The following is a 24241-nucleotide window of genomic DNA, read 5'->3' as shown; positions in this document are numbered from 1 at the left end:
ATATTTATAATAAATTAAACTTGAGATTTTTAGATAAAGACTTTTTCGATTGTAATGTCTTATGCAACAACAAAAGAAGAAGAAGCAGCAGCAAAAGCACATGCATATAAGAGTTTGGTACATAATGTGATTTCTGATGTGTTGTTACATGACAATTAATAGTTATAATCCATATTTGAATTTGATCATGTATAAAAAATAAAAATAAAAACATTTGAAAGAACATATAAAGTAATTGCATCCTTTGACTGGTCATTGAATTATTTATAATTATTGAAGATCTTCCATACTTGAATCTCTGAAGTCGTCTTCTTCTTCTTCTTGGCTTGTCTGTCTATGACTACTGACTAACTATTAATTAATAAATAAATAAAGCATTTATTAATTTTCAACAAGATTTCCCTCTTTTCTCTGCCTACCTCTGCATATTTTGCGTGATCTTCTTCCCCTATATATCGACTAGATCTTATTATTCATCATCAGTAGAGTAGTGACATTCCCATCATGCATCAAAAGATAACTCACAAAATATAGTTTTAGATTATAATTTTGTTATTTTTTTCTCATTTTTTATATATAACTTTATCTAGTATTATAAATGTCATTTAAATGAGTACAATATTGCTCGCGAGTATTTGAAATATAATAAATCAAATAAATTTTATTTTTCAAGTTTATTCACGTATTGTCACATTATTTCCGATATCGTTTATGACACCAAATTTATTCTTTTTTTACCATTACTCTACATAAAATATTTGAGAAATGATAATAAACGAGATAAATTTTGATAAAAATAAGTAGAGAATTACGTGTTACCTTCTAAATGAATTGAAAATTTAATAGTAAAAAAAAAAATAATCTATTAAATTGTAACATAATTTTCTACACATTTTTTTAATATTTGTTAGGCTCTCTCTGTTAATTTTAAAAAAATATAAAGAATATATTTTACACAATTTATATTGAATCCTATATATTTAAATATTTTTTTAATTTACTAAAAATTATATTTTTTAAATATTTTATTAAAATTAATTTATATAAAATAATATTATTTAATTATATATATATTAACAAATTTAATAATATTTTAAATAAATAAAAAATAGGGACAATTTATTTGAATAATTAAAAACAATGTATAAATTAACAATAATATTACAATCATAATAAAAAATAAAGAAAAAAAAAACATCATCCTAGGAATAGCTACTTATTATAGATGAAGGAAATGCGTTGACCAGTCAAAGACAGCATGAAAAGAAAAGGAAAAGAAAATAGTGTTTCCAGTCAGCAATGAGTTGGCACCAGCCACCAATGGCTATAAACAGATAATCAATTCGTTTATATACCAACTCCATCTCCTTCCCAATTATTATTCATCTCTTCTCTCCGGCGAACCCAAATTAACTCCGGCCAGATATTCCACAATGGTAACCGCATCATCTCCTCATTGTGTCCTCGTCATCGGAGGAATCTCGTCGGAAGCGGCGGCGGCTTCTCATGAAACAACGACCACCGTTAATCATTCATATACAAAGCAGCAAACACCTTATTTGAAAATGATGGAAACGACGACTCCGGCGGCAGAATATAATCCTGAAAGAATACCCGCCTCTGTTTTTTCAAATAAACCATCCAATCAAACCGATTGGAGTATTGCTTCAAACGAATCCTTGTTCAGTATTGGTATGGGACCTTCTAATAGTACTAAAGATATAACTCTAAATGAGATCAAGCCGGAAGAAGTTGCCATTTCTGAAGATTCCAGCAATTCATTTTTCAGCCTTCCCGCGTTACCTGATGATCATCATAATGAGGATATGATCTCTTCATCATCATCTTCTTCGTCTAGCCGGTCAAGCTCCGCTGATGAATATGAAGATGAAGAAGTGGGTTCTGAATCAGGGGAAATGGTGAAACCTGAATTAAAGAAAATAATTGTAGAGAAAACGACGACAGAAAAAGAAAGGGTTCGCAGTTCTAGCGTTTCCGACGATGATGATGATAATGATAAAGAAACGCGGCGTTCTGATACGGCCCGCAGTTCCAACACTCAGCTATCCGAGTCTAGTTGGAACAGCAAGACATCTTTCGCCTTCCCCATGTAATCTTTCTTTCTCTTTACAACGTTAATTTCATGTTTGGAGATAAGAAAAACTTAATCTTTAATATCTTCTTGATCATTTCTTTCAGATTGACGGCCAATAAGCAAGGACGGCAAGAATCGAAAAACCTGACCATTCAAATCCCACCGGCACTGATAACAGCCCACAAAGAACCACAACCAGCAGCGCCGCCACAAACCGATGTCATAGCGGCGGACAAGACTAGATCTTGGTTCTGTTGTTCCTCTTTTAAATTACCCATCTTTTGTTGTTGTTAAGAGTTCTATATCAATTAAAAAATTAAAACTTTGAACAAGTCTGATGAAAAATAACTTCTCTTATTGATGATAGTGACGAACATGCATCATTTTCATGTCTAGAGAGGCCAAATTTCTTTTCTTTTTTGACAAAATTATGAAAGAAAAGACAACCCAGTACAGTTTTTTAAACTGAATTGCCTGATTAACTCAGTACTAAACTTAAACTGCATACGAAACAAGAAACAAACAAAAAACAAACAACAAAATTAATTAAGTCTTGTTTTTTTTTCTCTATCTTTCTCCTTAATTAAAGTATACTATGAAAAGAAGATCGACACTATCATCACATGTCAGGGAAAGGGTTAACGACGATATGCTTAAGTGGATTTTCAACGTCCATGCAACCGGCATGCCTGACAAACTCAGCCGGAGAAAGAAAGCTTCCATGGCAAACACATACGATCTTTACTTCTTCTCCCCTGTTATACTTATACAAGAACCCTTCAATTCTCTTCTCATTTGGTCCATCTCCTCTAGTATACACGCATGGCATTTCCAGAAACACATTCCTCATCTTTATCTCTTCTTCCTTACTCGTATAAACAATCCGATTCTTCTTGTTTTGATCATTCACCATCCCTGTTTCATTTTTATCATCATCAGAATTCAGAAATCAGAATTCAGAAAAGGAAATAATTTGAAATGGAAAGATATATCAATACCTTGAACTGGTGTTGGTGGAGATGCAGATTCAGATACCCCTGAAGAACCAGTCGACCCCTGTCTTGAAGGATTCGGCCACTGAGTATAGATTTTCTCGCTTATCTCTCCTTCCGATTCAATACCCACTCCGATTTGTTCACCGATCACACCAGTCTTTACGATTTTCCTTTTCCCCAGACGCCTCCCTCTTGCTTCCTGTCGTTTCAGCGATTGGATCTCTTTTCTCTTACGCCACGCTTCCCCTTTCTCAGATGGTAGTGAACTGGTTCGGACCATTACCGGAGGAGATTCCGGTACGGCGGCGTAAATTTCTAGATTCACCGGAATTGAAGATGAACGATACAGCTCTGCTCTCGTTGGGTCAAACCCAAAACGGCCATTAAGAGAAAGCCCGAGAGTTAGCTCTATCTGTTCTTCCTCCTTTTCATTTTCTTCACTACTTTTTTGCGATGTTTCCTCCAAGTTGCTTGGTATCATATTCGGTGTTACAAATCCCTGCAACAGATCTCTGGAGAACCCATTATTCTCCATAGACTTATCACGGATTGAAAATTTTCCTTTGTTTTCAAAATTTTGAGACATTTTGAAAAACTGCGAGAATCCAAAGATTGGAACTTGGTGATGAGAAATTCAAGATCTTATGAAATGCCCAATAAAAAAGAAAAAGTTTTGGCTTTTAGAGTTTAGCCGGTGTTCTTAATGGATACATTATCGCCGGCTTAGAGAGAGAATGAAGAAAACGAAAAGGAGAGGTATTTAACATTATAAAAAAATAAAATTAAAGGAAATATCAAAAAAATGATGGCTTGACACGTGGAGTTGAAGATAGTAGACAGGTGTCACGAATTTGTTGGTTAAGATATGAAGAGACACGCCAATAGAAACGTCATTGGGTAAAAGTAAAAAAGAGTTAAATTTTTTTATTAATTATCTCTAATCACATTATTATCGTTCTTCTTTTCTTAATTAATATATTTTAATAATTCAATTAAGACTTTTTTTTTTAAATTGTGAAACATCAAATGTTCGATAACATAAACTTGTGGTAGCCACGTGTCCATATTTAGTCTCAAAGCTGATTAATCTTGTTTAAAAATTTGTAGAAACATATATTATTCATCCAAAAAATTAGTTATTTGACATTGTTTTAAGATAACTATTGAAATGTAATTTAAGAGTGTTTTATATTTTAGTTAATAAATTAAATAATTTTTTATTTAAAAAAAAAAAACATATCAAATCATTTAGAACAAGTTTTAAAACACTCAACTTATGTTGTTCTCTTTTAACACAAAAAGGAATGAGCTGTCTTCCAGTAAGCATGGACCTATCATAGACAATAACTTGTTGTATGAGTTTATTAGGTAAAATTATAAAAACCTTTTATTCGATTTATTAATTATTTGAATTAATTTTACTATTTATTTGCACTCTAACAACTTATTAATATACATATATTAAGTTGAATTAAATTAGCAATTAAAAGATAAATTATAAAGATTTTTTTTAATAATAGCCCCTTTTTATAAATAAAGCAATACAAAAGAATTGTAAACTTATACTACTTTAATTAGTACATTTCATTTGTTAGAATTTAAAATGAATGATGTTAAATATAATCACAATTCATAATTTACTGATATTCAAGTGTAATTCTTTTATGAAATAGAAAACAATTATACATTATGATTGTCATAAATTATACTCATTTTTTGTGAAATCAGGTGTTAATAAATAAATTTATTTAAATTTGTATTTTCATGTGTGTATAGTATGCTTTTTTTTAGGAATATAATATGTAAAAGAATAGATGAAGATAATATAATTTATAAATCTCTTTTTTATGAAAAAGTTTGCTTGTTTGGATTGATGTTATTTAAATAATGTTTAGATTATGATTATAAAATTAAGTTATTTATAAAAATATTGAATTGGTATTAATAAATAATGTTAATAGTGTGTTTTTATCAATAATTTAATTTAATTGATTAAGTTATAATATATACAAAATATGATATAATCTAAAAATAACAAAGTTTATAGATTAAGAACAAACAGGGCCACCAAATCAAACTGTTTGATACATAATTATTATGATTACCTAGTCAAGTGGATAAAAGAATTATTATTATTTACTGATCAAGTGGGACAGTAAAAACTTTCCGACAAAAACAAAAATGTGGACCCTATTTCGAGCAACTTGCTCATTAAATTTAAAGACTCGATGGGTCGGCACCAATGCATGTTGGTTGCCACGTAATTCATCTTATAGGTTGCCACGACACCTAGATAAACAGGTGTCGAAATATAAATTTGCATGTCATTTGAACCTAACGACGACGTTTCATCTGTATGTAAATTATAATAGTAAGGTAATGGTAAGGGGAGCATAATCGACCTATATTGCTACGAGCCAAATTGTTTTTAAAGAATTATTATTTATCGTTTAGTTTTTCGATGCATTTTATATCTTTGATAAATTTTGAATCAAGAGATAAAGTTGATTTTTTTTTTTTCAATTTGGAGAAGAAAGAAAAATATTTATAAAATTATATAATCAATCATTATTGGGCATAATAAGTTTTTCTATATAATATAGTCGTCGTATAAATAAAGTATTACAAAAAATTGTAATTCTAATTAGTATTATAGTTTCAACTTTCAAGACATAAAGATAAGATCCATATACCTAGGGCTATGACTGAATATATTTCAAACAATAAAATCTAAAGAATGTTACTGATGGAAATGCACCACAACAGTAAACAACAAATGCGGAATTTATCCTGTTTGGCAACACTTTCCCAAACCGTTTAAACCTGTGAGGAAGCTAACAAATAGGTATGCAAAATGCAATCAACACAGCCCTAAAACAGTGAGTAACACACCAAGCAAGCACACACAAACAACACAGAATTTTAGCGTGGAAAACCCCTCAATGGGTAAAAACCACGGGACACCTAGTGCCGCTTAAAATCCACTATCACCAGTAAGAGAGCAATACAAAAATCTTCTCTAGACAATACTAGAGGCATACAAATTCATAATACCCTTGGAAACATTCACATCAAGGATATAGAAACAATCAAAGAACAAGAAAAGAAGAATATCACCAAAAACAACTGCTACTGTTCCGGCAACGAAACCCCGACCTCCAGACCTCAGAATCCGATCTCCACCGTTCAGAATGTTGGCCCAGAAGTTGTGAAGCTGCTGTCCAAAAATTAGAACGATCCAACGGTGCAAACTCCGGAAATCATCAAAATACTAAGGCTGCTGAAATTGAAGTTTTTCCCCTCTTTTCTTTCTTGATTTTCTCTCTCTTTCTTTTGCTCTTATTTCTTGCAAAAGAAGATTTCTCCCCTTTTATATTGCTCCCAAATAAGTGAATCAAGTGGGGGCCCAAATGGGCCTATTTGCTGGGCTTTTCCTCATGGACTAAGGAAACAAAAAACCCAACAAATCTCCCCCTTTTCCTGACTATGAGGAAAGGTTCGCCATCCCGGCGATCGAACAACACACCTTCAACTTTTCCCTTGCCAATGCCTTTGTCAACATATCGGAACCATTATCATCAGTGTGAACTTTATCAAGTTCAAACAACCCATCTTCAAGAGATTCTCTAATCCAATGATACCGCACATCAATATGTTTCGTTCTCTTATGAAACATGGAATTCTTAGCAAGGTGTATTGCACTTTGATTATCACAAAGAACTACGTAGCGCTGTTGCTTGAAGCCAAGCTCCTGCAGAAATCTTTTCAACCACAATAGTTCTTTGCAAGCTTCCGTTGCTGCCATATACTCAGCCTCTGTTGTCGATAAGGCCACACACTTTTGCAATCTTGATTGCCATGAAACAGCTCCCCCTGCAAATGTCATCAAATATCCAGAAGTGGATTTCATGTTATCCTTATTTCCAGCCATATCAGAATCTGTGTATCCCATAAGCACCGGCTTTTCATTTCCAAATGTGATACCCAGTTTGGAAGTACCGCGCAGATATCTGAGAATCCATTTAACTGCTTCCCAATGCTTCCTGCCAGGATTTGACAGAAACCGACTAACAACACCAACTGCATGAGCTAAATCTGGCCTTGTACACACCATAGCATACATCAAGCTGCCAACCGCTGAGGCATATGGAACCTTATCCATATCTTCAATGTCCTCCTTTGAAGTAGGACAATCTTTACCTGTTAGATTAAAGTTGGTAGTAAGAGGAGAACTAACCACTTTAGCTTTGTCCATGTTGAACCTGCAAAGCACCTTCTCAATGTATCGCTCTTGTGACATATGCAACTTCTTGGCAGCTCTATCTCGAGTGATCCGTACCCCAAGAATCTGTTTCACTGGCCCCAAGTCTTTCATTGCAAAAGACTTGCTCAACTGCTGTTTCAACTTAGCAATTCTTCCTGCATTCTTGCCAACGATAAGCATGTCATCAACATAAAGCAATAAAATGATGAAATCATCATCACCAAACCTCTGAAAGAAAACGCAATGATCTGAAGTAGTCTTTCGGTAGCCTTGCTCCCCCATAACAGACTCAAACTTCTTATACCACTGTCTCGGTGCCTGCTTCAGCCCATATAGACTTTTCTGAAGTCTACACACATAGTCTTCTTTACCTTCTACCTGAAACCCTTCAGGCTGCTCCATATAGATTTCTTTATCCAATTCACCGTGAAGGAAAGCAGTCTTGACATCCATCTGCTCAACCTCAAGATCAAGACTGACCGCTAAACCGAGAACCACCCGAATAGAACCCATCTTCACAACTGGAGAGAAAATCTCATCGAAATCAATACCTTTTTTCTGGCTGAATCCTTTGACCACCAATCTAGCTTTGTATCTGGGTTGTGAGGTGAACTCATCAGTCTTCACCTTATAAACCCACTTGTTCTTCAATGCTCTCTTGCCTTTAGGCAACTTCACCAACTCATAAGTATTGTTCTTATACAAGGAATCCATCTCATCTTGCATAGCTTCAGCCCATTCTTTCCTGTGCTCATCTTCAATAGCTTCTGCATAACACTCAGGTTCCCCCTCATCAATGAGAAGAACATACTCATTTGCAGAATAACGTACAGAAGGATGACGATCTCTCGTAGACCGTCTGAGTGGAACACATGGTGGCATGTCTAGAACTGGTAACTCTGGGTGAACAACTTCATCTACATCTTGCTCTTGAGCATCAACATTATCAGCACCATGGTCTTCAATAGGAACATCATCTCCAACCTGTGTGTCAACATGTTGTAGAGGAACTGGACCCAAATCAATAAGATCATCACTATGTCGAGGAATTGTCTCTGTCTTCTCAACATCCTTCAAAATCTGATCTTCAATAAACACAACATCCCGGCTTCGAACAAGCTTCTTCTGAACTGGATCATAAAGCCTATATCCAAACTCATCATCGCCATAGCCGAGGAACGCGCAAATCTTAGACTTCACATCAAGCTTTGATCTTTCATCTTTGGGAATATGCACAAATGCCTTGCATCCAAAGACTCGCAAGTGACTGTAAGAAACATCTTTGCCGCTCCAAACCCTGTTAGGAACATCAAACTGCAAAGGAACACAAGGGGTTAGATTAATAACATGTACTGTCGTGTTCAACGCTTCACCCCAAAAGGAACGCGGCAACCCTGAATGTGAAAGCAAACATCTGACTCTCTCAACCAGTGTTCTGTTCATCCGCTCTGCTAAGCCATTCAACTGTGGTGTCTTTGGAGGAGTCTTTTGATGCCGAATACCATGCTCTCTACAGTAAGCATCAAATGGCCCAATGTATTCACCTCCATTGTCTGTCCGAATACACTTGAGCTTTTTTCCAGTCTCTCTCTCAACTGAGGCATGAAACTGCTTAAACACATCTAAAACTTGATCTTTAGACTTCAAAGTATAAAGCCATACCTTTCTGGGAGTGATTATCAATGAATGTGACAAAATATGAGCAACCACCAAGTGTTTTTGTCTTCATAGGACCACAAACATCGGAATGAACAAGATCAAGTATGCTCTCTCTTTTGTAGGGAGGATGGCTCTTGAAGGAAACTCTGTTTTGTTTACCTGCAAGACAATGAGAACACCTCTTTAACTGGACATCATTTACACCTGATAACACTTCTTTCTTTGACAACAAAGCCATGCCCTTTTCACTCATATGACCAAGTCTCTTATGCCATATCTCAGTCATGTCAGCATTCTCCACAGCATTAACAATGCTCTTAGATATCTTCGGTTGTACCACATACAACTTTGAACACCTTTTACCTCTTGCCACAATCAAAGAACCACGAGTGAGTTTCCACAAACCATTACCAAAGTAGTTGTTGTACCCATCATCATCAAGTAAACCTGTAGAAATCAAATTTAATCTCATATCCGGGACATGTTTTACATTTTGTAAAACCAACTCCATTCCAGTATCAAATTTCAAACAGATTTCTCCAATGCCAACAACCTTTGATAGCCCACTATTACCCATCTTGACATCCCCAAAATCACCTGGAGTGTAAGATGAATAAAAATCTCTTCGTGATGTAACATGACACGAAGCTCCACTGTCAATCACCCAACTCGCCTCATCATGTGCAAAGTTCACCAAATTATCATCACAACAAACAAAGAAATCATTAGTGATAGTATTCACTTCAACCTTGTCACTGCCATCGTCATCTTTCCTTTGATTGTTGTTCTGGTTGTTGTAGTTTTTCTTCTTGTTCTCTTTCTTTGCCTGTCTGCAGAACTTTACTGTGTGCCCCTTTTTACCACAATAGTAACACTCAATATTAGCATACTTCCCTTTACCGGAGCTGCTAGTACCACGCTGATTTCCTTTGTTACCCGGACCTCTACTCTGACTTCTCCCCCGCTTTTCAAAGACCAAGACATCTGATTGTGAAGAGGAACCCTGTGACTTTCTTCTCATCTCTTCATTCATAACACTGCCCTTAGCCAATTCCATGGTGATAATACCATCCGGTGCAGAGTTGGACAAGGATGCCCTAAAAGTCTCCCAAGAATCTGGTAATGTACCAAGTAGCCATAGACCTTGAATCTCATCATCAAACTTGATACCCATTCCTGAAAGCTGATTCACAATGCCCTGAAACGCATTTAAGTGATCTGTAACAGGAGTGCCATCTTTGTACTGTAACTTGATCAATTGTTTAATCAAGAACAGTTTATTGTTCCCAGTCTTCCGAGCATACAACTGTTCAAGCTTGTTCCACAAAGTACGAGCATGTGTCTCCCCAATAATATGATTCAGCACATTATCCTCCACCCATTGCCGAATATATCCACAAACCTGTCTATGCAAAATAGTCCATTCTGCATCAGTTTTATTCTCAGGTTTATCAGTAGCAAAAACAGGTAAGTAATAATCTTTCACATATAGGAGATCTTCCATTTTTGCCTTCCAAACATGATAATTTGAACCATTCAAATTAATCATCCTACTTGTATTAGTTTCCATCGTTCAAACAGTTCAATTCACAAATAAGCAACCAAGGCTCTGATACCACTTTGATGGAAATGCACCACAACAGTAAACAACAAATGCGGAATTTATCCTGTTTGGCAACACTTTCCCAAACCGTTTAAACCTGTGAGGAAGCTAACAAATAGGTATGCAAAATGCAATCAACACAGCCCTAAAACAGTGAGTAACACACCAAGCAAGCACACACAAACAACACAGAATTTTAGCGTGGAAAACCCCTCAATGGGTAAAAACCACGGGACACCTAGTGCCGCTTAAAATCCACTATCACCAGTAAGAGAGCAATACAAAAATCTTCTCTAGACAATACTAGAGGCATACAAATTCATAATACCCTTGGAAACATTCACATCAAGGATATAGAAACAATCAAAGAACAAGAAAAGAAGAATATCACCAAAAACAACTGCTACTGTTCCGGCAACGAAACCCCGACCTCCAGACCTCAGAATCCGATCTCCACCGTTCAGAATGTTGGCCCAGAAGTTGTGAAGCTGCTGTCCAAAAATTAGAACGATCCAACGGTGCAAACTCCGGAAATCATCAAAATACTAAGGCTGCTGAAATTGAAGTTTTTCCCCTCTTTTCTTTCTTGATTTTCTCTCTCTTTCTTTTGCTCTTATTTCTTGCAAAAGAAGATTTCTCCCCTTTTATATTGCTCCCAAATAAGTGAATCAAGTGGGGGCCCAAATGGGCCTATTTGCTGGGCTTTTCCTCATGGACTAAGGAAACAAAAAACCCAACAGTTACTTTAGTTTATTAATAATCTTAGTTGTTACACTTCATAAGTTAGAATTGAAAAAATTAATATTCTTAAATATAATTATAATTCATAATCTATTTCATTGTAATTATTATTATTTTTTTTTTGTCAAATAATAAACAATTATGTATTATAAATTTATAAAGAAGACAAATTTTTTAGTGAAATCAAATCCGAATAAATAAATTCATTTAAATTGATATTTTCATATATAAATATATATATTGCTAGTAACATAGTATGTTGAATAAATATGAAAATAAAATAATTTATAATTTTATTTCGTAAAATCTATAAGTTATTTAAATATTTTGTTTTGATTAATATTATTAAAAGTTAAGTTTTTTTTATTAAAAACATTATATCACATTGATAAATAATATAAAATTATTATTTTTTAAAATATATATTAGTATTTTATTAAGAATAATTTTTACAAATGGACTGAATAATTTGAAATGATTGAAATAACCTAAAACACAGTAAATTATCATTTCATCAGAAGATTTATTATTATTATTATCTGATCAAGTGGGATAATAAAGAATTTCTCGACAAATAAAAAAAAAATAACAGGGTGGACCCCATTTTGAGCAACTTGCTGCTTAAAATCAGACCATGATGGTCGGCACCCAATGCATGTTGGTTGCCACGAGTCCATGTTATGGGTTGCCACCGCAACTGAATTGAGACGTGTCAAGTTATAAGTTGCATGTCTGTGTAGTGACGTGTCAAGTTGTAACTTGCAGAGATTTCGACTTAAGCGGTGAAATATAAATTTTGATTTCATAAAAATGTACATTATGAAAGCAAATATATTATGGTAAGAGACATATATAGCTAAGAGTTCATAACCGTTTTAGCCATTTCTGTGTTCTAATGTACATTGTTTTGGTTTCATTTTTCTATATATTATTATCTTTGTGAATGAGAAAAATAAAATTTCAATATTTTTTATTATAAATTTAAGTACTTTCAAATTCTAAATGTGAAAGAAATTATTATGACCATAGGTAATTACTAATTATAGGGTTGGGTATTAAGTGCACGACACGTTGAGGGGTTAATAAGATTATCGATCATTGTATCGTAATTTATTTATATATCTAACACGACGATGCGAATAAACAATGATTGCAGTACTAACACAATCATTCTTGTTTTGGACTATATATAATCGCCAAATTAATTTAAATAATAAAATTAATTTTAAATTTATTGGTGTTAGAGTATAACTTGAGATGTATTAAATTATTTTATTAAAATATAAGTAATTAAAAAAAGTATAACTTGATACTATGTAGGGGTGTTAATCGGTTCCATTTTTGGTTATTAGAATTTATCGGTTTGAATTTCTGAACTTTTATTTTCTCATTTTCAACCGAATTCAAATTTGATTTTTGGTTCGAAGAATTCGAACATTTATTTTTAGTTTATTGCCAAATTAATTATTTGAATCATTTCGAATTTAAAATTTATTTATTTTAATTAAGTTATCAAAATAACAATTTTTATATAATTATATATAATATATAATTAAAATAAATAATAAAAATGAATTCAGTTTTCAGTTGGTTTCGAATTTAACCCTAACTCGAATATTAAATCAAAAAATTTATTTGAATTCAAATTTGTTTAAAACTCAACTCAAAAACCAAAAAAGTAATTCTAATTTGTTGTATTTGAATTCGGTTTGATAACACTAACTCTATGTCAATGAACCATAAAAAAAAATACAGGTATTTGGACTGACAACAACGAAATCAAACTATTTATTTTTACTTATACATAAATACAAGCCCTAAAATGACATATAAAAATATATTTATCATTAATTCTAAAATATAAAATAAATTATTTTAAGACTTAAGTTATTTTTTTTAATCCTAACTTAACAATTCAATTTTATTAAATTAAAGATGCCTTAGTAAGTAATGTGATCTAAATTTTTAGTGGGTGAAGTTTTTTATATATGATTTTTTACTTTAATTTCAAACACTTAAGATTGTTAAGAATAAAAAAGAGTAATTAGATTATTAATTGTTATAAAATCTTTTTTACATGATCCAATATAAATTTAGTTTAGAGAAATAAAGAAATTACTTTTATTTGAATTAATAGATCTTAATCTTATATATTTTGTATATTAATATATTTAGACTTTGTTTGTATTTTTTTTTTTGGGTGTAATTTTTGTTTGTTTTTGAATAGTATAGATTTACTCTTAAATTGTGTATTTATAATTGTACAACTAGGAATTTGTTTATTTATAAGTTCTTACTATTTTCATTAACCTACTTTATATATATATTCATATCATTAACCTACCATATTTTTTTTTCTTATTTATTCATATGAATCTTCTTATTTTGATTTTTAAACTTTTTGGTCTTTTATTTATTTATTTTGTGTTTATGTTAATAAATGTTTCTCATAAAATTTCTATCATTAAGTTGTAAAATATATGTAATTTAATTTTATGATAAACAAAACATTATTTAAAAAAAAATTATTTTAATTAAATATAACAAAATAATTATACATTGAGCTTTAAGAATTTGTTCGATTTTGATCTATTAATAATTTAAACTAATTTTAAGAAATAAAAGTCATAAATTATTATTCAAAAATGTTATTTTTATCAGAGTAATCTTATTTTATTTTTATTTAAAAAATAATTATATTAATATATTTTTATATAAAATTAATTAAAAATAATTTTATACCATTTTTTAAATAATTTTTTAACATTTATTTTACCAAAGATTTTTATTTTTTTGACAAACTAAAAAATTAATACATTAACATCTCTTAATTAAATAATGCTTTGTTTTAGAACTCCCAAATCCCATCAAATTTAAATCCTATATTACTAAAATGGATACAACTCTAGATGGGCCTGACTTCATACTCATATTTTTAACATTACATGTATTAGATGGAGGCATTAAGAAATGGTGTACTATAAATTCATACCTAGTTTCAGATTTGATTTTTTTTATTAAATTTTAAATTAAGTTATAAAATAAAATGATCAAATTTTTATAATAAATATTATTAGTTTTGATTTTTAACCCCCAAAAAAAATATTTGTAACAAGTAACCTCAAATTAATATTATTTTCATCTTTATATATTTGGCTTAATTGTTATTTGAGACTATAATTTGAGTCATTTTTATCAACTTTAAATTATATTATACGAAGATGAATTATCATAATTTTAGGTATTGGTATTTTACTCAAATGAGCAAAAACATCCAGTTTTTAGTATAATGTATCATTTTTATATATTTTAATTATTGTCACATTAAAATATATTTATCATTAATTAAAAAGTAAAATATTTTAAAATCTAATTTGTCTTTATTTATCTCAACCAAACAAATTTAATTGAAACATGTGAATTTAACTATTTAAAATAAAATCAATATCAATAGGTCTTATTAAGTATCAACAATGTTGGTCTATACCAATGTTGGTTGTCAAGAATAGTATTTATGGGTTGACATTATAATAAAATATAAAAGTGTAAAATTATAACTTATATGTCTTTTTAACTTAACGATTTGTCATATTATCTATCTCTTTACTATGTGTTTATCGTATATGCTATTAATTATTTTAAAATAATTTGTGATAAAAATGTAACGTTAACGAGAGAGTAATCGTCAATATAATATATTGATACGAGCGAAACCTGTGAAAAATCCAAAATGGTTGTGCCATTCGCGTTACGTGAAAAAGTAATTTCACAGGCTTTTCTTTCGCGAGACGATTCTGTCCTCTTCGCGTTACGCGATAGGATAATTTCGTCAGAATATTTTGAAGAATTCATTTGCACCATTAAATTTATGCGCTCGCATTTAATAGCCTTTTTAGGGACATCTTGTAAAATTTTCCCTCCTAATTCAGTATTCGAAATTTGACTATATTTTGTGCCGATTTAGGGTTTATTTTGGATTGTAATAGTTCTGGTCTTTCTTATCAGACGAGATGAACTAGGAGTTGAAGGGCAATGGCATTTTTCTACGTGATGTAATCTCACTAATAAGAAATCAGGAGCTGACGACTTCGTTCAAGCGCTTGCGAAGATAGCTGTCGCTCAGGTATTCGATTCTCTAGGATTTCAGGGCTTCCAGCAATCATCCCTAAATGTAATGTCAGATGTAGCAGTTAGGTATATTCGTGACATTGGAAAAACCTCTAATCTCTATTAAAATCTAGCCAATCGGAATGACTGTGATGTGTTGGATGTTATTCAAGCATTGAAAGAGTTAGGATCATCACATGGGTTTTCCGGTGCTTCAGATGTGAATCATTGCCTTGCGAATTCCGGTATAATTAGGGAACTGATTCAATACTTTCACGATGCTGGTGAGATTGCATTTGCATATTCAGTTCCCTGTTTTCCTGTTTCGAAAGACCAAAAGATCAGATCAAGTTTTATGCAACTGGGAGAAACTCCGCCTGACCAACACATACCTGCTTGGCTGCCAGCATTTCCCGATATCATCACACAATCACCTGTGGTTAACGAAGGAGGAGCTGAAACAAATGGGGAAATCGTCGAGCTTGTTAGAAAACACAAGAATCCAGAGTCTTTTTTAAATCTTCAACAAATGTTGTTTGAATTTCCTGCAGCTGTCGAATCAGGAGATGCTGCCAAAGGAAAAAGAGTTGTCGAGAGCAATCCTTTTCTTACTACTCTTCAATTTGGAGAGAAAGAAGTACAAGAAAATACGGGTCGTAATCATATTCCTTTATTCGACACACTAGTCCCAGTTACTGGAGCAGAAAAAACCACAACAAATGAATGTGAAGAACAAGAAAGGAGTAAAGGCGTTGTTTTACAGAGCCCGAGACCTCTTATTCGATTTAAGCTTGGGATAAATAATAATAAGAAGCAACCCAATGGCAATATGTCTTCCTGTTCTGGAAAGGATAGCGAGAATGACGATGAAAAGAAAAAGAAGAGAAGAATTGATGAATTGCCACAGATGTAAACTAGGTCAGTTTGATGTAGGTAGTTGTATAATTTTAACTTGAAACTAATCAGATGATGATTTTAGATTAGTTTGACATTGGGACAGAAATGAAACATTGTTATTCTTTTTGATTGAAATTCTTGTGACTTTTTAATCTGATGTGATTATTCTAAACTAGTCTCTTAGCCTTATGTGAACTCATTATAAGGCCTACTACTTTCAATACATAATCAACTTAATGCTCTTTTTGACACTATTTGAGCAATAGTTCCTAATTTTATCTCAAAATGTAATGCCTCAAAACTCAAAAGACATTATGTATTGATCCGAATTAATTAGAAAACACAATTTTCTTAGATGTCATTTTATTTTGGAATTTGTAGAAAGACATGTTTTTGAAAATTGGAGAACAAATTTTTAAGTGACTGCAGCATGTGGGGGGATTGGGAAGTCAACTATAGGGGGTAACGAAGTCGTCCGCGTGGAATTTGGAAGAAGGTAAAACAGTGCACCCAAGATCTCTTTAGTGCGCAGGAAGGAAGAGGAGGGGCGTCTTTCTTTCGATTCTGTATCTACAACGCTGAATCGATTCGACATCGGAAAATACCCCCGTGATAATCATGGGTTTGCATCCACTAGTACTTCTCCCGAATACTTTCAGCTCCGTCTTTGTAAAAATAATAAATAATGGTTTAATAAACCGTTAATTAGTTAGTAACTGATTAGTTAGTTTGGTTAATTAGTTAGTATTGAATTTCTATATAAGGGAGACATGTAATGTTGAATAACAATTTTTTGAATAATACTATTTCAGTTTCCACCTCTTCTTCTTCAAGATTGTAACATGGTATCAGAGCTTCAAGGTTAAGGTTCTTGGAGGTTTTTCGCTGCCTCTGTCGATGGCCAGAACAGCCATTGATGGAGGGCTTTATTGTATTATTACTATTGAAGAAGAAGTGAAATAAATGAAAGATGAATTAGTTGAATGCACATAATTGAGAGATTTTCCATTGTTGAAGATATGGGTCATGATGCAATCAAGAATGCTGATGTTAGTAATCCAGATTTAACTGGGTGCTTGTTGACATTGATAATAGAGATGATACAATCAAGAATGGTGACAAAAAGATAGAGAAGAAAGAAGTTCGCAAAAGTAGTGAAAAAGATCAAGATGAGAAGGAGAAGAGTAAGTGGTGACTCTGAAATGGAAGATCAAGATGAGATTCTACCTGCTGTTCCTGAAATAAAGGTAAAATCTTCATCCCTTCTTCATTACTGTGCGCTGCCTCTTCTTCCCCTGTCATCAACAATGAAGTGGAGAGAGTTGAAGAGATTGAAAAAATGGGCCACAATATCTGCAAATCGGAAAAAGCATGTGTTATTGGAGAAACCGGTGGCTCTTAACACGGCGGAGCTTGACAAGATTCTTGAAGATGATATGGATTCCACGATGTGGATGCATCATCCGAGAACGATGAAGATGAACGAATTTCTCTCCGATCTAGATCGATTCAGCCAAATCAAATCGATTCACTGTATATTAACTTACAAAGGCGATTCCGAATTTATAAAGAACGACATCCGAGTTCAACCTGACCTTGATTCTCTCGGTGTACTTGGAGATGTCGGCTGGTATTGTATTCGCGCGATTCTTTGGTGTATGAACTACGATCTCCCGAAGAAGGTAACCGCTATTCCAGATCCGAAATTCAACGAAATAGGCGTTCTGTTATCTTGTTCTGCTTCGTTGACTTGGGGAGATGGGAGATCAACTACATTCTACCGCTCTTTTCTTGCTAATCATGCGATGGATATTAGGGTTTTAGGAAGTAAAGGAGATTTACGTGTTCATGATTTTGTAATACCGTTTGAGGAGAAAAGAGCATCGTTCTATATAGTTTCTGATTCGAATTGGTACTAATTTGTCTCTGGGATGGGAACCGATGCCGAGTGAGTGCATTGTGGAGACGGAACTTCCTCAAGAAGCTTTAATGGCGAGGGAATTCTCTAGGTTGGTTTCTGATATCATATTTGAGGGTTCAAAGCCGGAGATGAAGTGGGTGAACATTAGTAGGAAAACGCAGCTTGTGATTGATGCGGTGAAGATGTCGTTGGAGAGAGCGGTTTCGCGGCTATTGAATTGATTGAAGCCGTGGATAAAGATTCTCTCGCGATAACCGAAAGAAATGGATTTGTCGACATAATTCGTCAATACCATAATAATGCTAAATTGGCTTTCTTTGAAGAAAAGAAAAAACTAAAGCTGGAAAGGTTGAAAACTGACAGCTAATGAAGAAAAGACCATTCATGATGATTGTTGTGGATTGGACTAATAAAGATTGAATTATCTAATGGGGTAGTTCGAAAGAAAATTTGGAGCTTGCTGAATTGGGCTTGCTCGGCTGTCTATGTTGGGTAGCTGAAAAAAATGGAGCTTGCTGAAGTGGGCTTGCTCGGCTGTCTATGTTGGGTAGCTGAAAAAAAAATGGAGCTTGCTGAATTGGTTTGCTCGGCTCTCTTCTTCTTCCCTATTCTTATTCTTCTCCGATCGATAACCGCAGGCAACTCACCTGTTCAGTACGATTCACACCATGCTATCGCTGTCAACTGCGGTTTCCCCCGCAACATCACAGCATTAAACGGCAGACAATGGGTTGGAGAAACAGATTCTGCCACCAAGATCATTTTTCATGGACCTGCAAGTAAATCAGTCAGCCCTTACTCCATTGACAACCTCCTCGATCCCACTCCTTATATGACAGCTCGAGCTTCTCGGTCATCCTTCAACTACACCTTCCAAGTTGGCTCAGGCTACAAGTTCATCCGCCTTCACTTCTACCCAGTTTCATACTCTGGTTTCAAGACGTCCGCAGCTTTCATAACCGTAAAATCAGGTCCGTATACACTCCTCAACAATTTCAGTGCTTTCCTAACAGCCGATTCTCTAGGCCTCAAATCCATTGTAAAAGAATTCACCCTTTATGTCCCTGACGACGAGCCCTTATCAATTACTTTCTCCCCATCAAGAGCAATCCCTTCTGATGATGAGACATTTGCATTTGTAAATGGAATTGAAGTCGTTCCCATGCCGCTTGGACTTTACTACACCATGGAGGGAGATGCAGGGGTGCATGTTGTAGGGCAGAACTATCGACTTCCAATCGGTAAAGCCACTGCAATGGAGATGACCCATCGGTTAAGCGTTGGTGGCAGCTCCCTTTCGTCTGCTCATGACACAAGTATGTTCAGGGAGTGGACTGGCGATTCAAACCATATGATAGAATCCAGTGTTTTTCCCATCAAGTCAACAAATAGAATCAAGTATACTGAAACAACAAAAAATGGCGCACCACAGCGACTGTACCAGACGTCTTGGTCAATGAACCGAAATAAGCAAGTTGGGGAAGGAGTTAATTTTACATGGAAATTGCCCGTAGATTTGGGTTTCAGGTATCTGATCAGATTGCATTTTTGCGAGCTTGATTATGAGGTGAAAGAGAGTGGACAAAAAGAGTTCAACATTCTCATAAACAATCAAATGGTTGAGTCTCGAGGTGACTTGATCAGATGGGGTGGTGAAATCGGGGTTGCAATTCTTAAAGATTACTTGGTGACAATAAGAGGAGACAAAATGATGGGAAAAAAAGATCTACTAGTGACGTTGTACCCTTGTCACGAGGAGCAGTCAACTGAATACATCGATGCGGTTCTTAAAGGAATTGAGGTTTTCAAACTGAGCAACCTGGATGATAGTCTTGCTGGAGTAAATCCAGTGATCTATAATCCCCACGCTTCAATAAACCATAGACTTAAAATGCTGTCAACATATAGAAATGGCATTGCAACTATTGTTATAATTTTGGTTTCTCTTTTGAATGTCATCTTTTATCAAATTCGTGAATGGAGAAAAAAAAGTTGGAGTAAAAACGTTTCGCCATCTCTAATAGATGAGGAGTTGTGCAGTAGATTTTCATTTGTGCAGATAAAATCTGCAACCAACAACTTTGATAAAGAATTAGAGATTGGACAAGGGGGGTTTGGTAAGGTCTACAAAGGAGTTATTATTGGCAAAACAGTTGCAATTAAAAGGTTAAGTTCTGAATCTAAGCAGGGAGAGAAAGAATTTAGGTCAGAAATTGATATTCTTTCCAAGCTTCGACACAAACACCTAGTCTCTCTCGTAGGATATTGCAACGAGGGTCGTGAGATGATTCTTGTTTACGAGTACATGGAATATGGAACTCTCGCAGATCACCTTCACAAGAATAAACGTGATGGTAGTAGCAATGCAGACGTGACTCCTCTTTCTTGGGAGCAAAGGCTCAATGTATGCTTGGGTGCTGCTCGTGGGTTAGATTACCTGCACACCAATAGTGTCAATGACACGATACATAGAGATGTGAAGAGTGATAACATTTTGTTGGATAGGGATTGGGTTGCCAAAATTGCAGACTTCGGCATATGCAAAGTGGGAACTGCGATTGATACTCCCACCCATATTAGTACCGATATAAAGGGTACTATTGGTTACCTAGATCCCCAGTATTTCTTGACGCGTAGGTTAACCAAAAAATCTGATGTTTATGCATTCGGTGTGGTTTTGTGGGAAGCATTATGTGGGAGGCCAGCCGTTGATAATAGATTAGACAGGGAACAGCGCAGCCTTGTTTTGTGGGTTCAACGCTGCCTCAAGTTAGGAATAGTTGATGGAATCATTGATTCGAGTTTGAGGGGACAAATATCAACAGGTTCCCTCAAATTGTACGTTGATCTTGCAAACCAATGCTTGCATAACCAGACTAATGAACGACCTACAATGGCTGAAGTCGCACATGGTCTTGAGACTGTATTGGCTGCTGCTACTTCTCAAGTTGAGGAAGAGGAGAGCGATGCTACTAGTGACTTTGGATCAGATGGAGAATATAATGATACCGATGAAATAAATCTAATCAGTAATTCCCTTCCACTTAGTACAATCTCTTCCATCTCTTCTCAACCAATGCAATTAGATGGTCAAAATGGTAATAATAACTTAAATGACAGTGGGTTTAACAATTTGAGCAATGGCTTTCCTCGAAACATCAGTCCTGATGGTGGTGGAATGGGTCAAATGAGTCAGATGGGTGTTGGTGGCATGCCAATTTCCGCTGCCGCCCACGGCCTCCCGGCCATGGAGGGCCCTCCCGAGATTGTTCGCGGATATTTTCATGGAGGCGGAGTAGATGGTTCGATGGGTGGTGAAAATCCATACCGTCAACAACAACAACAGCAGCAGCAGATGATGATGGCGATGATGCTCCAACAAAGAGCTAACGGGAACGAGAGGTTTCATCCGATGATGTACGCTCGGCCGCCGCCGGCTGTCAACTATATGCCGAGGTACCCTTACACTTTTGACCCACCGACACCAACACCGGATCCGTTCACGCACGCCTTTAATGATGAGAACACCAACAGTTGCAGACTCATGTGAATGTGGATGTCAATGCTTACAACATCCGACATAAAAGGTTCGTATTTTGTGTTTTAATCTTATGTGTTATATCATGTCTCGATGCACTAAAAATATTATCATCTATAGTGTTTTTATTGTCGTGTTAATTCGTGTATACAAATTTATTCGTGTCGTGCTAACTCGTATTTAATTCGTGTTATTTTGATTAGAGATGATCATCGTGTGGACCCAATCACACGACCTAATCGTGTTGAGTCTATACCCGTTTTCATGCTCTAAATATTATGTTAATCTTTCCTTCCTTGTTAAATCGTATTTAAATTTAATTATCTTGTTTTATTTATTTATGTCTATATTATTATTATTATTATTATTAATTATTTATTTGATTAATTTGTGAAAATATATAATATATATATAATAATAATTTAAAATGTGATTAAAATTTAGAAATAATTATTTTAAAAAAATTACTTAAGTTAGTTTAATAAATTAAGTTAGTTAAATATAATAAATTTGAAAATTTTATCGTTTTTAAAATATTAAATATGAATTTACACCTCTAACTGTTAAGTATATGATATTTATTAGGATATATAATTAAAAGTAATGGATTTTTTTATGAGAAAATATAGTTTTTTAATTATATTTTTTATTTAATTAATTGAATCTTCTAATTTTATAATGAAACATTTATTTAATTTATATAATTTATATTTAATTATTTAAATACAATCAGAGTTAGTTAAATATATTAAATACAATCAATGGTGTGATTAAGTTAATCCATGTATAAAAAGAAATAAAACAAAATAACATTATAATAATCATTTTAAAGAATGTTTGTTTGTATGTATTTATTTATTTTATTTTTTATTTTTTTAGGTGCTATTAGATGTAAAAGATAATGTTTATATGTCTTTTTTTTAATATTTTGTGCTATTAATTTGTAGGAATTTAAATTTTGATTTTGAATATTTTTTTATTAACCAGTTCTAAATCAATTATTAATTCAGTTAAAAAAGAGTAAAGTTCATTTAATATATTAATTAATATATTAACTTAGTTAAATATATTTTTTTAAAAATTTTAAAAATTTAAATACTATCAAGGTTAATTATTAGAAATAGATGGTATTTGTAAGAAATATTTAATTTATTATTATTTTATAAATTATTTTTTTTTATTAAATTTTGAATCTTTAAGTAATTTTTATGTAATTAGAATGATTTAGTATACAATTATAAATCATGAAATTGGGACCATTTCTTAATTTTATTCTCACTTCAAAATAAATTGTGTATATATTGTAAATTATATAATATTTATCTATACCAAATAAAAAATACATACATAGATATTTTTATTTTTAATCCACATCAATTCACCGGTTGAGTGGTCCGCCGAAACCTCCACCTTCTCACCCATCAAATCGACTCTCCGATTCACACTGATCTCGACATCTTGGCTTCGGCTTCGGTCTTTTTCTTCAACTCACAAACTCATTCTTAAATCCAAAATGCAGTAAATGTCACATCAACATTAATTCATCTCCAACTTAAAACTCATTTCCAAACTTAAAAAAACATTCTTAGAATATTCCTTTTTTACACTAACATTTTAACCTTATTAATATTATTTATATATTTATCAACTTTACATATTTAACCCCAATCTTTTTTTATTCCTTTAATAAAATTAAGATAAAATTAATTATATATTTTTCACGGATAATTGCTTTTTTTTTTTTATTTTCTATGTTTATTCGTAAGGTTTAAAATTATAAATTTATAATTTATAAAATTTAAGTTATAAAATATAACGTAAAAATATAAAATAAAATAAATTAGATAAAATTTTAAGTATAATATAATTTAATGATTTAATTATATATTTAAAAAATATTATAATCTTTTATCTTAAAATTAAAAATTAAAGAACTAATAAAATATTTTAAATAATTTATATAAACAAGTTTAATATTTAAATTAATATAATTATATATTTCAAGGATTTAATTAACATTTATAAATTAACATTTTATAAAAATTATACAGGGTGAACCGAAAATCATTTTTAGAAAGAGAGTTTACAAAAGCCGTTCGGTTAGAGCAAAAATTGGAGCTGCGTTTGCGTTTACAGCCCGGTTGGAGAAGCCTAACACATGCAGTGTGCTATGCTAATTCAGTCAGTTCTCTTGCAAGAATTGGAGGATAGAGAAAAGATAGTAGACTACATGTGATATGGGATGTCTGCACACAAAGCAACAAGAACAACAAGAAGCTTAGTGTCACGGGCTAACTTTCGAATGCTTGATTTTCCTCGACTTGTGCGGTACTAGGTTAGTATTGCCACAATGCTAACTAGTCAGCCTGTCTAAGAATGCAAGAAGTAAACTTTAGAGTGAGAGTGAGAGCTTGGAGTATA

At 33.2% G+C, this 24241-nt stretch overlaps 4 protein-coding genes and 1 pseudogene across 4 annotated transcripts; 4 read left to right on the top strand and 1 right to left on the bottom strand.

The window, feature by feature from the left end:
- Positions 1-1433: 1433 nt before the first annotated feature.
- LOC124939614 lies at positions 1434-2389 on the top strand. The gene is made up of 2 exons (XM_047480074.1): positions 1434-2110; positions 2200-2389. Exons 1-2 carry the CDS (start codon positions 1434-1436, stop codon positions 2387-2389), a joined length of 867 nt encoding a protein of 288 aa, XP_047336030.1.
- A 42-nt stretch (positions 2390-2431) lies between these two features.
- Positions 2432-3798, bottom strand: LOC124938440 (ninja-family protein AFP3-like). The gene is made up of 2 exons (XM_047478881.1): positions 3094-3798; positions 2432-3010 (listed from the first exon to the last, which is right to left on the bottom strand). The coding sequence occupies exons 1-2, from the start codon at positions 3674-3676 to the stop codon at positions 2715-2717; spliced, it is 879 nt and encodes a 292-aa protein (XP_047334837.1). The 5' UTR covers positions 3677-3798; the 3' UTR covers positions 2432-2714.
- Positions 3799-15491: 11693 nt separating this feature from the next.
- On the top strand, positions 15492-17491 carry LOC124939613 (transcription initiation factor TFIID subunit 8-like). The gene is made up of 3 exons (XM_047480073.1): positions 15492-16373; positions 17174-17292; positions 17379-17491. Exons 1-3 carry the CDS (start codon positions 15820-15822, stop codon positions 17489-17491), a joined length of 786 nt encoding a protein of 261 aa, XP_047336029.1. The 5' UTR covers positions 15492-15819.
- Positions 17492-17563: 72 nt separating this feature from the next.
- LOC124939612 lies at positions 17564-18503 on the top strand (annotated as a pseudogene).
- A 377-nt stretch (positions 18504-18880) lies between these two features.
- LOC124939611 (receptor-like protein kinase FERONIA) lies at positions 18881-21832 on the top strand. The gene has a single exon (XM_047480072.1). It carries the CDS (start codon positions 19115-19117, stop codon positions 21830-21832), a length of 2718 nt encoding a protein of 905 aa, XP_047336028.1. The 5' UTR covers positions 18881-19114.
- The last annotated feature ends 2409 nt before the right edge of the window (positions 21833-24241 follow it).

Source organism: Impatiens glandulifera, chromosome 5 (assembly GCF_907164915.1).
Source record: "Impatiens glandulifera chromosome 5, dImpGla2.1, whole genome shotgun sequence".
Classification (NCBI taxonomy): Eukaryota; Viridiplantae; Streptophyta; class Magnoliopsida; order Ericales; family Balsaminaceae; genus Impatiens; species Impatiens glandulifera.
The sequence above is the reverse complement of the archived record's forward strand: the minus strand, read 5'-3'. Positions and strand labels throughout refer to the sequence as shown.